This window comes from Dryas octopetala, chromosome 2, assembly GCF_963921425.1.
Source record: "Dryas octopetala chromosome 2, drDryOcto1.1, whole genome shotgun sequence".
Lineage (NCBI taxonomy): Eukaryota > Viridiplantae > Streptophyta > Magnoliopsida > Rosales > Rosaceae > Dryas > Dryas octopetala.
Window position 1 is genome coordinate 27,287,445 of NC_141367.1, and position 12,378 is coordinate 27,299,822.

The following is a 12,378-nucleotide window of genomic DNA, read 5'->3' on the forward strand; positions in this document are numbered from 1 at the left end:
TTTCCTTTTTGTGTTTGTCATCGTTTGTATTATGAAATAAAATAAATTGTGTTGTATTTACCGTTTTTATGCATTTTAAACATTGAAAAATACCAGACAATTTGATAAAGAAAAATACAAAAATTATAATTTGGATGATAAAATTAAAAATATTCAAATATATTCAATATTAATCTTATATTAAAAATTTCGTTCAAATAAAATCAATGGTATATATTAATCATCACTTGATCGATATTAAGCATAATTTAATTGGGTCTTAGAGTGTTCAAAACCAAAATTATTACACTGTTTGGTGATAAAAATGGGTTTGAGTCCCAAATTATGGGTAACGCCATAGTAGAAGGACTTAATATCGCGCGTTTTCCCTTCTGCTAATCTAAAAGTATGTTTGAGGCCAAAACAAACCATCCAAAAACAGTGAAATCCAGCTCTGGGATATGAATAATGAAAGGTACCGGTTAACTCTGAGCCATTCATTTGGCAAGTGTAAGAATGGAGATGTAGATATTGCAGAATGTGGTCCCTGTAGCTGCTTTAGGTGTGGCTGGGCTACTTTCCTTTCCTTCTCACTCTGCTAATAAATATCCCCACGCCCTTTATTTCCTCCGACCAACTGCCATTGCAGGACCTCATTCTCTCTTCTTCTGTTCCCATTGGAACAAGGACATGGATGCTTTGTCTTCCTCTTTTCTGTCCACATTTCCCATAACCCCCCCCAAACTCAGTCCCATTTCTTCTGCGTATGTGCCTAATTCTCTAAGTGTCTCCTCTGTTAGCATTGAAGAAAAACCCTCATCAACCCCACCACCAGCTCCAAAGACTCCACCACTAGCAAGAAAAAAAGCTGATGACGCCCCACGAACTACTCGGGCAAAGGCAGTCGCAGAGCCAACAGTAGGCGCAGCCATCTTGAAGACTTTGGACGACTTGATAAACAGCTTCGTAGACCCTCCACTGCGGCCTTCAGTCGACCCAAAGCACGTGCTCTCCAACAACTTCGCTCCAGTCCTCGACGAGCTTCCCCCAACCGAGTGCCAGGTCATACACGGCTCCCTACCACCCTGCCTCGACGGCGCCTACATCCGCAATGGGCCCAACCCACAGTTCCTCCCTCGTGGGCCCTACCACCTCTTCGACGGCGACGGCATGCTCCACTCCATCAAAATCTCCGGAGGCCGAGCCCTGCTCTGCACCCGCTTCGTCAAGACTTACAAGTACACCGTGGAGCGCCAAGCAGGCTACCCTCTTCTCCCCAACGTCTTCTCCGGCTTCAACGGCCTCACCGCCTCCGCGACACGTGGCGCTCTCTCCGCTGCCCGGATCTTCACGGGTCAGTACAACCCGGCCAACGGCATTGGTCTCGCCAATACTAGCTTGGCTTTCTTCGGCAACCGTCTCTACGCGCTCGGCGAGTCCGACCTTCCTTATACGGTGCGTTTAACACCCAACGGAGATATCGAAACCCTCGGACGCCATGATTTTGACGGTAAGCTTTCGATGAGCATGACGGCGCATCCGAAGATCGATCCAAACACCGGCGAGGCCTTCGCTTTTAAATACAGTCCAATGCCTCCATTTCTGACCTACTTCCGGTTCGATCCAAACGGAGCGAAGCAACCGGACGTGCCGATATTCTCCATGGCCAGTCCGAGCTTCCTCCACGACTTCGCAATCACCAAGAAATACGCCATATTCACAGAGATACAGATCGGTATGAATCCCATGGGAATGATCGCCGAGGGAGGATCGCCGGTGGGGTTGAACCCCTCCAAAGTGCCGAGAATCGGAGTGATCCCCCGATACGCGAAAGACGAGTCCGAGATGAGGTGGTTCGAGGTTCCCGGTTTCAACATCATACACGCGATCAATGCGTGGGATGATGACGAAGACCGCGAGGACGCGATCGTGATGATCGCGCCCAATATTTTGTCGCCAGAACACACTTTAGAGAGAATGGAGCTGGTCCACGCGCTGGTGGAGAAGGTGAGGATTGACCTCAAGACGGGCCTCGTGACGAGGCAACCCTTGTCCACTCGAAATCTGGACTTCTCAGTGATCAACCCGGCGTACGTGGCGAGGAAGAACAGGTTCGTGTATGCTGCTGTGGGTGATCCAATGCCTAAGATATCGGGGGTGGTGAAGTTGGACGTGTCCAACGCGGAGCACAAGGAGTGCACGGTGGCGAGCCGGATGTACGGACCGGGTTGCTACGGGGGCGAGCCGTTTTTCGTGGCGAGGGAGCCCGAGAACCCGGAGGCGGAGGAGGACGACGGGTATTTGGTGTCGTATGTTCATGATGAGAGGAAAGGAGAATCGACGTTTTTGGTGATGGACGCCAAGTCGTCTCAGCTTGATATTGTGGCGGAGGTGAAGCTGCCTCGCCGGGTGCCTTATGGTTTTCATGGACTGTTTGTCAAGGAAAGCGACCTCAACAAGTTGTAGTTTCGTGCGTCCCCGTTTACCAACATACATAGTAAACGTTACATAGATCATATCTAGTTTCTTATATCTACCAACAATAATTTTTTATTTTTTTTTTCTGTAAGAAAGGGGATCTTAGATATCTTGTTATTGTAGAAAAATTATTATTAAACCAATAATTAACTGATACCAACTATTGTATGTTGATTTGTAAATACTTACAATTAAAGCTGTTTATTATATTTTGAGTAAAATTATGGGTGATAGTATTGGCCCTTCAAAAAAATCATTCTGCACTTTTTTGGAGTGCCAACAGTGTTTTCCAAAATTATTTATATTATGTTTTTTTTTTGCAACACCTTGGTACCACATCTCTCCGCCCACGGCCCACCTCAGTTTCGTGTACAACACCCTAAAATGTAGGGCATACACAAGTTCCTCAAACGTACATACTGATTGATACAGATGAATCCATTGATCATTTGACAAGCAAATTGTGAAGTTTTTGTTGCTATAAATAGTGAATCACATCTTTAACACTGCTTAAATGCTAGATGTGGGATCCACTTATCCATATTAATCGTAATGAGGCCTCTTACACATATATCCACCCTATCTTATATGCGGAGAGCACAAGGTGTGCCTTCTCCCACATGGCATCCATCAGAGAGTTATATGCAAGACAACAGAAGATATAAATCCCAAGGTCCAAGTTATATTCCAAATTTATATCAAAATTTCCCAAGGAATACATGATTAATTAAGAAAAAAAACTGTTACCAAATTGAGCTAGAAGACTCAGTTAAATAATCTATATAAAGTGGAAATTGGTTGTAGTGCTTATAATTCATCAACAGCTTACAACAGCTCTCTTCTTACCCTTCATCATCAACCTCTTCTCTAAAGCCCTGTTCTTGCAATCATAGAAATATATCATACAGGCCACCCACTTGACCACCTTCCCAAAGCAGAGCAACCCAATCTGTGCAACAAGGCCAATACTATTCTCTCTTTCATAGCAGCCAATATAGAGACATGGCAACCTTAAACCCACTTCCCAAACAAAGAAAATCAGCATCAAAATAAGCCCTCTACACTCATTACCACAGCTAAAATATATTGATAGAGCCAATGCCTTGGTTCCATGTAAGTGTAACCCCTCCAATATTGAAATCACAAGACTCATATTGCACATAGCACTCAATGCCAAATACATTGCTAGCAGTCCTACAATTCCTGGAAAAGACCATACAGCAAAGAACACATGATGCATGAAGAAACTGAAGACAACATAGTAGGTTGTTGCCAACCATATCAATCCGAGCAGAGTACAAGTTGACAAGACAAGAACATAGAGAGATGTAATAAAAGTGCCCTTCAGTCTTGTTTTTTCGAAAGGGTTGTGTGCCATCTCCTTGAGAGTCATTGGTCTCTCTTCTGTGTATATCTTCGATCCCAAATTGACAATCACAAGCACGGTGCTGAGCTCTAGGAGATGGAGAGGCACAAGATAGAGAAGACCCAGTTGGATCAACTCATCAGGAAACTCTTTGGTGAATTTTCTGCTTAGATCAAATGGTACTAACCAAGAGTTGAAGCGATCTAAGTAACCATGGTGGGGTTGGTTTAGAACTTCTGAGACATCTACCAGGAATTTTTGGAGAAAAGATTCGTAGTAAACCAAGAAACAGAAGAGAGGAAGGGAGGTGAGAATTGTGAAGATGAAGAAGTTGATGTTTGTGGCAGAGATTGTAAGAGATTTTCTGAGAATATCAAAGGCTTCCAGCTTCTGGTTCTTCATGATAATGTTGGAGTCCATCTCCATGCTTTCACTTCCAAGCTGAATCCAACAAACACAATCGAGACTTTCTAAATGAATATCAAGTCTTTCTTGATGATCGCAGTCAAATATGAACACCGATGGGGGGTCAGGGGTGGACTTGACTATCTAAATGAATATCAAGTCTTTCTTGATGATCGCAGTCAAATATGAACACCAATGGGGGGGTCAGGGTTGGACTTGACTCAAGACTTTCTAAATGAACATCAAGTCTTTCTTGATATGTTAATTTACCATAGACCCCAAGAGCATGGTGTTCGATATACAGTAGCATCCAATTAAGCCATTGTTTTGTTAACCTTGACTTTGTTTCTTACCCCAACAACAAAAGAAAGGTTAACCTTAAAAATGTCTAATTGACGTTTGTTTACATTTCTATGAAAAAGATATGCAATCGCTGTTTTTGTTACTGTAGATTGTTGTACATATAAACACTCCGATGAGACAATACAACAGCTTGTCTAGTCATTTGAGATAATTTTTGCTTACTAGTCTTAAAGAGTATTATTGGAGTTGTTGTGCAGCTACTTGTGCTACTTGTGCTCAAGAGACATTGATTGAACTTGAAATACTGGGTCCTGTTTTCTCTGTTCTTTGATTATACTTCTCAACTGCTATCCCTATTTCCCCTTCAGCCTTCTTCTCTAAAATCTGCTTTTTACAGTTGTAGAAATAAATCATGTAGGTGACCCACTTCATAACATTAACCACGCAGAAAAGGCTACTCTGAGCAACAATTCCACTTCCTCTTTCATAGCACTTAAAAAAGAGGCATGACAACCTTAATCCAAGTCCCCAAACACAGAAAACAAGCGTGAAAAGATGTCCTTGCCACTCCCTATCTTTGCTTAGATAATACTCTGAGAGCATCAGTGCATTAGCCCCATGAGCATTCTCCAATATTGAAATCACAATACTCATGTTCCACAATGCGCTCAATTCCAAGTACTTTGCTACCAGTGCCATACAAGCTGCTCTATATAACACAATAAAGTACAGATTATACCCCAAGTTCCTCAATATAACATAGTAGATTGATACTAACCATATTGATCCCAAAACCGTACAAGTAGACAAGCAAAGGACCCAGATGGATGTGACAAGAGGGCCTCTAAATTGAGCTTTGGTAGTAACAAAGCTGCCAACTATCTCCCTGAATGTCGTTTTTCCTTGTACATGTATCTTTGATGCCAAATCAACGATCACGAAAACAGTGCAAAGCTCAAGGAGATGAAGAGGTACCAGATAGAGAAATCCCAGTTGAATCAAGTTGGTAGAGTACGTCTGGACCATTCTTGAGCTAGTATGGAGCAGTATTGGCAAATTGTGGTCGAAGTAACCAAGATGTTGTTTTACGAATTCTGAGATTTGAACCTGGGTTCTTTGGAGGAGCAATTCATAGTAAACTGAAAAGCAGAAGAGGGGTAGAGAGGTAAGAAAGGTGAGTACAATAAAGTTGTGATTCTTGCAGATTAAAAGGAGAGCTACTTTGAGTATGTCAAAGAATCCTAGCTTTTGCTTCAGTATGTTGTGGCTTTTTTCCATAGCTTTGCTACAAATTAAGCAGGGAGTTAACTTGTAGAGGTTGTATAAAAGGATTTCACAAGGCAGTGAGAAGAAGCCTTTCGCATTAAATAAAGTGGGCATCAGGTCATTGGTTTGGTTGGTATTTGACAATGATTGGATACCTGACATTGATGTGGGAGGAATATGTCAAAACCCTGCGCCTTTCACTGTGGTTAGCATTTAAACAGCGAATCTATATGGAACTTTGTATGCATGACAACAGCATATATAAATTCTGTTTAAGTATATACCAAATTGATGTGAAACTTTTCCAAGTAAACTGATACATGATTAATTAAAACCTAAACCAAAAACAAAAACATTACAAGGTTAGCTAGAAGATGTAATCTACATAACGTGGAATAACAATACTACATATATCTGCATAATGTGTAAACTGATGAAGTGAACTTGTTGCAGTTTCTAGCTGTGCTTTGGAGTTTGCCTGTAGTGCTTATTCATCAACAGGATTCACCTCTATTCCTGCTTCATTATCAACATCTTCATTTTTCTCTAAAGCCCGGTTCTTGCAATCATAGAAATACACCATGCAGACAACCCACTTCAACGCATTCCCCAAGCAGAACAAGCTAATCTGTGCAACAATTCCATTCTCTCTTTTGTAGCAACCGATATAGAGGCATGGCAACCTTAGACATACTCCCCAAGAAAAGAAAATAAGCATCAAAAGAAGCCCTCGCCGCTCACTACCTCTGCTAAAATATGTTGCTAGAGCTAATGCCTCACTTCCATGTATCCCCTCTAAAATTGAAATCACAACACTCATATGCCATACAGAACTCCATGCCAAATACATAGTAAGCAGTGCAACAAATGCTGCACCACACAGTACAGCAAAGAACCCATCATACAAGAAGTTCCTCAAGACAACAAAATAGGCTGTTGCTAACCATATCAATCCGAGGAGAGTACAAGTTGACAAGAAAAGAACATAGACAGATGTAATAAAAGTGCCCTTCAGTTTTGCATTTTCAAAGGGTTTATGCACCATCTCCTTGAGAGTCATTGGTCTCTCTTCTGTATATATCTTTGATGCCAAATCAACAATCACGAGCACGGTGCAGAGCTCTAGGAGATGGAGAGGCACCAGATAGAGAAGACCTAGCTGAATCAACTCATCATCTAACCCTTTCTTCACTTTACTGGTTATGTCAAATGGTATTGGCCAATCATAGTTGAAGTAACCAGGGGGTTGCTCTGCAATTTCTGATATTTCAACCAGGAAATACTGAAGAAAATATTCATAGTAAACCAAGAAACAGAACAGAGGGAGGGAGGTGAGAATCGTGAAGATGAAGAAGTTGATGTTTCTGGCAGAGATTGTAACAGCTTTTCTGAGGATATTGTTGATGCAAATTCTCGTGAGGTAGATGCAACAACTTAGAAACGCTGATCTGGCTGATCAGATGCTTTGCTGGATGATGAAGTGGATATTGATTGAGATCTTCCTGCAAAAGAAACAAGATCAAAGGAGATGGACCGGTGTGGTACCAGCCAAACACGCTCCGATGATGAAATCAGTGATGGTGTTTGATGGTGGATGAGGAAGAGCAGAGGATGAACTTGGGAGAACAGGAAGAACAAGGCAAATGTTCTGGGTTATTCTCAGCAAGTTGGGTAAGCTCCTTGGTGAGTGGGAAATTTTTTGTGTTAAGTGTTTGTGGGTAGATCCATAGTAGTGGTTTTGCACATATGGGTTGATATATATAAGCAAAGGAAAACTTCATGAGTAAATTACCTGCATTTATGAACGAATGGTTGCCAGTGACCCACCTGCCTGGTCAGAGCTAGTTGCATGCATAGCTGCTCATCTCCTCAGCATTCAATGCTGCAATGAATGCTTCATTAAATGCAAGGTTGGAAGGTTTAGGCAAACTGCCCCAGTAGCCATGAATGCAGACTGGACATTCTATCTGTCAGAAGATTTGTGTCAGGTGCATTCAAGTGTGGCGGTTCACCCCAACGTGATCTTCCCGGGAATGGCGGCGGAGAGCCGAGCCGAGCCGAACACATGTCCTTATGCGTATACATGAAGTCTATGTGTGATCGGATCGGGCATGAGATTCCAGACCGAGCCGACCCGAGAGATAAGGGTCCCTCCGAGCCCTAATTGGCCGACGTTAGAACTCGAAAGGAGGTCACTTCGGTGCCGAGCCGAGCCGAACTGGAATGACCGTGGCACTCAATCCCCTGGAAGATCATCGGTTCGGCCCGGGCCGAACATGGTGGACCCGACATGGAGATCCGGTCCGAGCTGGCGGAGGAAGTGCTGGGCAGTGATGATGTGGAGGTCAAAGTCTGATCAGCCACGTGTCCAGCCAGGATTGGCTGTTGGATCGGTGTGGGTTTACCCACAAACAGATATCAAAGGCTTCCAGCTTCTGATTCTTCATCATAAGTCTGCTTTCCATCTCCATGCTTTCACTTCCAAGCTCGATCCAAACACAATGGAGACCTAAGTGAACATCAAGTCTTTCTTGATGGTCCAAGTCTAATGAATATTGGTGGGGCCATTGGCGGTGGAGTTGACTCAGACTGTGTGCCGTCTTGCTAACTGCATCAATAGATCTAAAAATTTAGGACTAATTACAGTTTGCACCCTTGGAAGTATATGTCAGTTTTCACTTTGCTACCTAATTTTCAAAACCCAATTCATCAACCTCAATTCAAAACTTCCCCTAACACAAGAGGCTTCTGTAAACCAAATAATATGCAATTCCACTTACAAAACCCCATCTCATTAGGGGGGTAGGCAAGCCTAGACGCCAAACAGTGTAGAGAAGCATAAAAACAAACCCTCTTACTCTGTTTCCTCTGCTTAACTGTGATGAGGTTGCAAAGGCTCCAAATCTTCTCTTCTCCTCTAAAACCGAAACAACACCACCCACGTTCCACAACCTAATATACTCTACCCATATCATATGGGCAGCAACATAAATTATGAAATGCAATGGCTGCAAGTACTTATTTCTTACTGAACTTAATGGACCTGCATCATCCCATAAAAAATTGGACACCAGAGACATGTATAAGAATGTAAGTAGAGGCCCACACCAACTATTTTTGGTGATGGGATTTTGTAGAAGATCTCGGAGACCCTTTGACCTCCCAGTGGTATAGATTATTGAGGCAGAGTAAATGACTGTGACTGCAATGAGGAAGTTGAGCAGGTGAAAAACAATCTCCTTCAGAAGTTGAATGGCCACCTCCAGAACCCATCCTGTAGCAGATATTAGTGCGTTGGAGTTCAAAAAGAGCATTGTTAGCTGAAATGATGCCTCCATGACCCTATTTGGCTGCAGGTTATAAGGCAGTCTTGGCACCATCATCAGGCAAAGCAGAGGAAAGGTGGTAATGAATGTGAAGGTTATGAAACTGGGATTTCTAAAAGGGATATCTATGGCTGATCTGATTATCCCAAAGGTGCCTAAAATGTGTGGCTTCTCCATTTCGTCTGTTGCACAACTCAAAAGTCTGAATGAAAGCTGTGGATCTTGCACGCCTTCCTCTTCAGTATATATCAATGGTACATGTCTATCTGGTGCTTTTCATGTCCTTTACCAATTCTTCTTTTGCTTTGCTCAATGGTCATTGACTGAGTAAGGTTTGAAACAATGTTTCAAATATTTGACTTTTCTTTTTTTAAATCAGTTCAGCATTTCACTTGATCCCCAAGTAGAATATAGAATGAAGTAATGGATTCTTGATTATTGCAATGTCCACTAATTGAGCGATTAATCTTAATATAATGGTCAGAGGCATCTTAGCAGATTAAGTTTATTATATTGATATTTCAACCAGGAACTTTTGGAGAAAGATTTTATAGTTAACCGAAAACAGAACAGAGGGAGGGAGGAAGGTAACAGAGAGTAGCATCCAAACCATTGACTTTGTTTCAAATAATAATAATAGTAAAAAAGTTTAACTATGAATCCTGATTGCCCGTAAAAAAAACAGAAGTAAAGCATAGCAGTGGGTAGGGTAATCCAAGATAAGGTATTGAGTTCATTTTCTTAGAAACACTACTCTCTCAATAAAGCCCAGTGACCCTTCGGGACACACCCCAAGGGTTCTGTTGTAGAAATTACGAGAAGATGTTCACGCTTCACACTTCACAGTATTACAAGAGTGATGTCCCCAAACCATTATGGTTTGCAGATTGTAAGCATCATATGCAAGCAAAGTGAAAAATACATAATTTACAATGATCTTCTATGGCACATTTGCATCGACTGCTGCATTTCCTTTATCTTCTTCTATGGCGATTCTTGCAATCATGGTAATAAACCGTGCAAGCCACCCAATTCAGTACCTTCGCCAAACATATCGAGCCTCGGTCAAGGAAATCATATGTAAGTCTACTTGAAAATCTCCATCTTGGAATGAGGATAGGCATGCCTAGACGCCAAACTGAGTATAGAAGCAGCAAAAATGAACCCTCGTACTCTGCTTCCTTTGCTTAACTGTGATGAGCTTGAATAGGCTCCAAATCCTGTCTTCCCCTCTAAAACCGAAACAACAACAGCCACATTCCACCAGGCAGTGTACTCTACGAACTTAGCAAAGGCAGCAACATAAACTATGAAATTTAATGGCTGCGAGTACTTATTTGTTACTGAACATAATGGACTTGCATCAAGCAAAACGTTAAGAGCATCCAATGAAGAATTGGTGAAGAGGGACGTGAATAAGAATGTAGATAGAGGCCCACCCCACCTTTTGGGGATGGGGTTTTGAAGAAGATCTCGGAGACCCTTTGAGACCTGCCACTGGTATAGATTTTTGAGAACGAGTAAATGGCGGTGGCTGCACTGAGGAAGCTGACCAGATCATAAACAAGCGTCAGAAGAACTTGAATGATCCCATTTAGAATCCATCCTGCAGCAGATATCAGTGGGTGGGAGTGGAATTCAAGCCGTCTTAGCCGATATGATACCTCCATGAGCAAAGTAGGCTGCAGGTTATAAGGCAATCTTGGCACTATCAACATGAAAAATGGAGGTAAGGAGGTAATGAATGTGAAGATTATGAAACTGGGATTTCTAAAAGGGATTTCAAGGGCTGATCTGATTATGCCAAAGGTGCTAGAAAGTGTGGCTTCTGCCCTTTTTCTTCTTCTATGGCAGCAGCCTTCTCCTCTCTACTGCGATTCTTACAATCATAGTAATAAACCGTCAAAACCACCCAATTCATAACAATCCCCAAATACAAGTGGCTTTTGTCAACCAAAACAGATGCAATTCTACTTGAAAAATCCCATCTCCTTAAGAGGAGAAACAAGCCTATGCGCCAAACATAGTACAGAAGCATCAAAACAAACCTTCAAATGAGGTTGACTGTGATGAGGTTGAAAAGGCTCCAAATCCTCTCTTCTCTTCTAAAACCGAAACAACAGCAGCTAGGTTCCACCAGCCACTGTACTCTGTCCATTTCACGTGGGCAGCAAAAAGAATTATGAAATACAATGACTGCAAGAACTTATTTCTTACTGAACTTAATGGACCTGCATCATACCACCATACAATAGCATGGAATGAAATATTGGAGATGAGGGACATGAATAAGAATGTATATAGAGGCCCACGCCACCTTTTTGTGGTGATGGGGTTTTGTAGAAGATCTCGGAGACCCTTTGACCTCCCAGTACTGGTATAGATTGTTGACTGCAATGAGGAAGTTGAGCAGGTGAAAAAGAATCTCTTTCAGAGCTCGAATGGCCACATCTAGAAACCATGCTGTAGTAGATATAAGAGGGTTGGAGTGGGAAATGAACTGGGAAATGACCAAATTTGGCTGCAGCTTATATGGCAACCTTGGCACTATCATCATGCAAAATAGAGGAAATGAGGTAATGACTCTGAAGATTATGAAACTGGGATTTCTAAAAGGGATTTCTATGGCTGATCTGATTATCCTAAATGTACCTAGAAAGCGTGCGTGGCTTCTCCTCTTTTGGGTTCTCCATTTCGTCAGTTGCACCACTAAAAAGTCTGAATGAATGCTATGGATCTTGTGCTCCTTCCTCTTCTGTATATATGGTACCTCCCAGACTCCCAGTAATATTGTAATCGAGAATGATATATGTCTAGTTGGTGCATTTCATTATCTTTATCATTCTTTTTTTTGTCGTGCTCAGTGGTAGTTGACTGACTAAGGTTTGAAACAGTGTTTCAACATTTAACTTTTCTTTTTATAATCAGATCAGCATTTCACTTGACCCCCAAGTAAATTATACAATAAAGTAATGGATTCTTAATTATTGCAATACCCGACTAATTATGCGATTAAGTTTAATGGTCAGGGGCATCAAACTTGTTAATCACTCCATCAATGGAACTAATGTTCCTCATTAGTCTAGATCCAATGGATGTTACAGATGTTTCTCATCCATTAGCAACTTGGTCCATTCCTCAACACCGAGCCACCAATTCCTTGACTTATTGCAAGTTCTATTTTAATTTAAGCCATTACGGTAGTCTTAAATAATTGCTAAAACATTAAAGAAACAATCTATTTATATAAAAACT

The 12,378-nt window shown here is 41.9% G+C and overlaps 4 protein-coding genes across 4 annotated transcripts; 1 reads left to right on the forward strand and 3 right to left on the reverse strand.

Annotated features, from left to right (window-relative positions):
* The first annotated feature begins 587 nt into the window (after nt 1-587).
* LOC147294999 (putative carotenoid cleavage dioxygenase 4, chloroplastic) lies at nt 588-2,631 on the forward strand. Its single transcript, XM_086232773.1, has one exon. It carries the CDS (start codon nt 670-672, stop codon nt 2,443-2,445), a length of 1,776 nt encoding a protein of 591 aa, XP_086088899.1. The 5' UTR covers nt 588-669; the 3' UTR covers nt 2,446-2,631.
* A 490-nt stretch (nt 2,632-3,121) lies between these two features.
* LOC147295000 (uncharacterized) lies at nt 3,122-4,363 on the reverse strand. The gene has a single exon (XM_086234523.1). It carries the CDS (start codon nt 4,247-4,249, stop codon nt 3,275-3,277), a length of 975 nt encoding a protein of 324 aa, XP_086090649.1. The 5' UTR covers nt 4,250-4,363; the 3' UTR covers nt 3,122-3,274.
* Nucleotides 4,364-4,559: 196 nt separating this feature from the next.
* Nucleotides 4,560-5,809, reverse strand: LOC147295001 (uncharacterized). The gene has a single exon (XM_086232005.1). The coding sequence runs from the start codon at nt 5,807-5,809 to the stop codon at nt 4,808-4,810; it is 1,002 nt and encodes a 333-aa protein (XP_086088131.1). The 3' UTR covers nt 4,560-4,807.
* A 356-nt stretch (nt 5,810-6,165) lies between these two features.
* Nucleotides 6,166-8,380, reverse strand: LOC147295002 (uncharacterized). Its single transcript, XM_086234524.1, has 2 exons — nt 8,207-8,380; nt 6,166-7,185 (listed from the first exon to the last, which is right to left on the reverse strand). The coding sequence occupies exons 1-2, from the start codon at nt 8,266-8,268 to the stop codon at nt 6,285-6,287; spliced, it is 963 nt and encodes a 320-aa protein (XP_086090650.1). The 5' UTR covers nt 8,269-8,380; the 3' UTR covers nt 6,166-6,284.
* Between the last annotated feature and the right edge of the window lie 3,998 nt (nt 8,381-12,378).

Bases quoted from the DNA above. Each gene is read 5' to 3' on its own strand.
- LOC147294999 (XM_086232773.1), top strand. From the start codon at position 670: ATGGATGCTTTGTCTTCCTCTTTTCTGTCCACATTTCCCATAACCCCC.
- LOC147295000 (XM_086234523.1), bottom strand. From the start codon at position 4,249: ATGGAGATGGACTCCAACATTATCATGAAGAACCAGAAGCTGGAAGCC.
- LOC147295001 (XM_086232005.1), bottom strand. From the start codon at position 5,809: ATGGAAAAAAGCCACAACATACTGAAGCAAAAGCTAGGATTCTTTGAC.
- LOC147295002 (XM_086234524.1), bottom strand. From the start codon at position 8,268: ATGGAGATGGAAAGCAGACTTATGATGAAGAATCAGAAGCTGGAAGCC. The intron at 7,186-8,206 runs GTGGGTAAACCC...CAATATCCTCAG, and splicing joins GAAGCCTTTGATATCTGTTT to AAAAGCTGTTACAATCTCTG.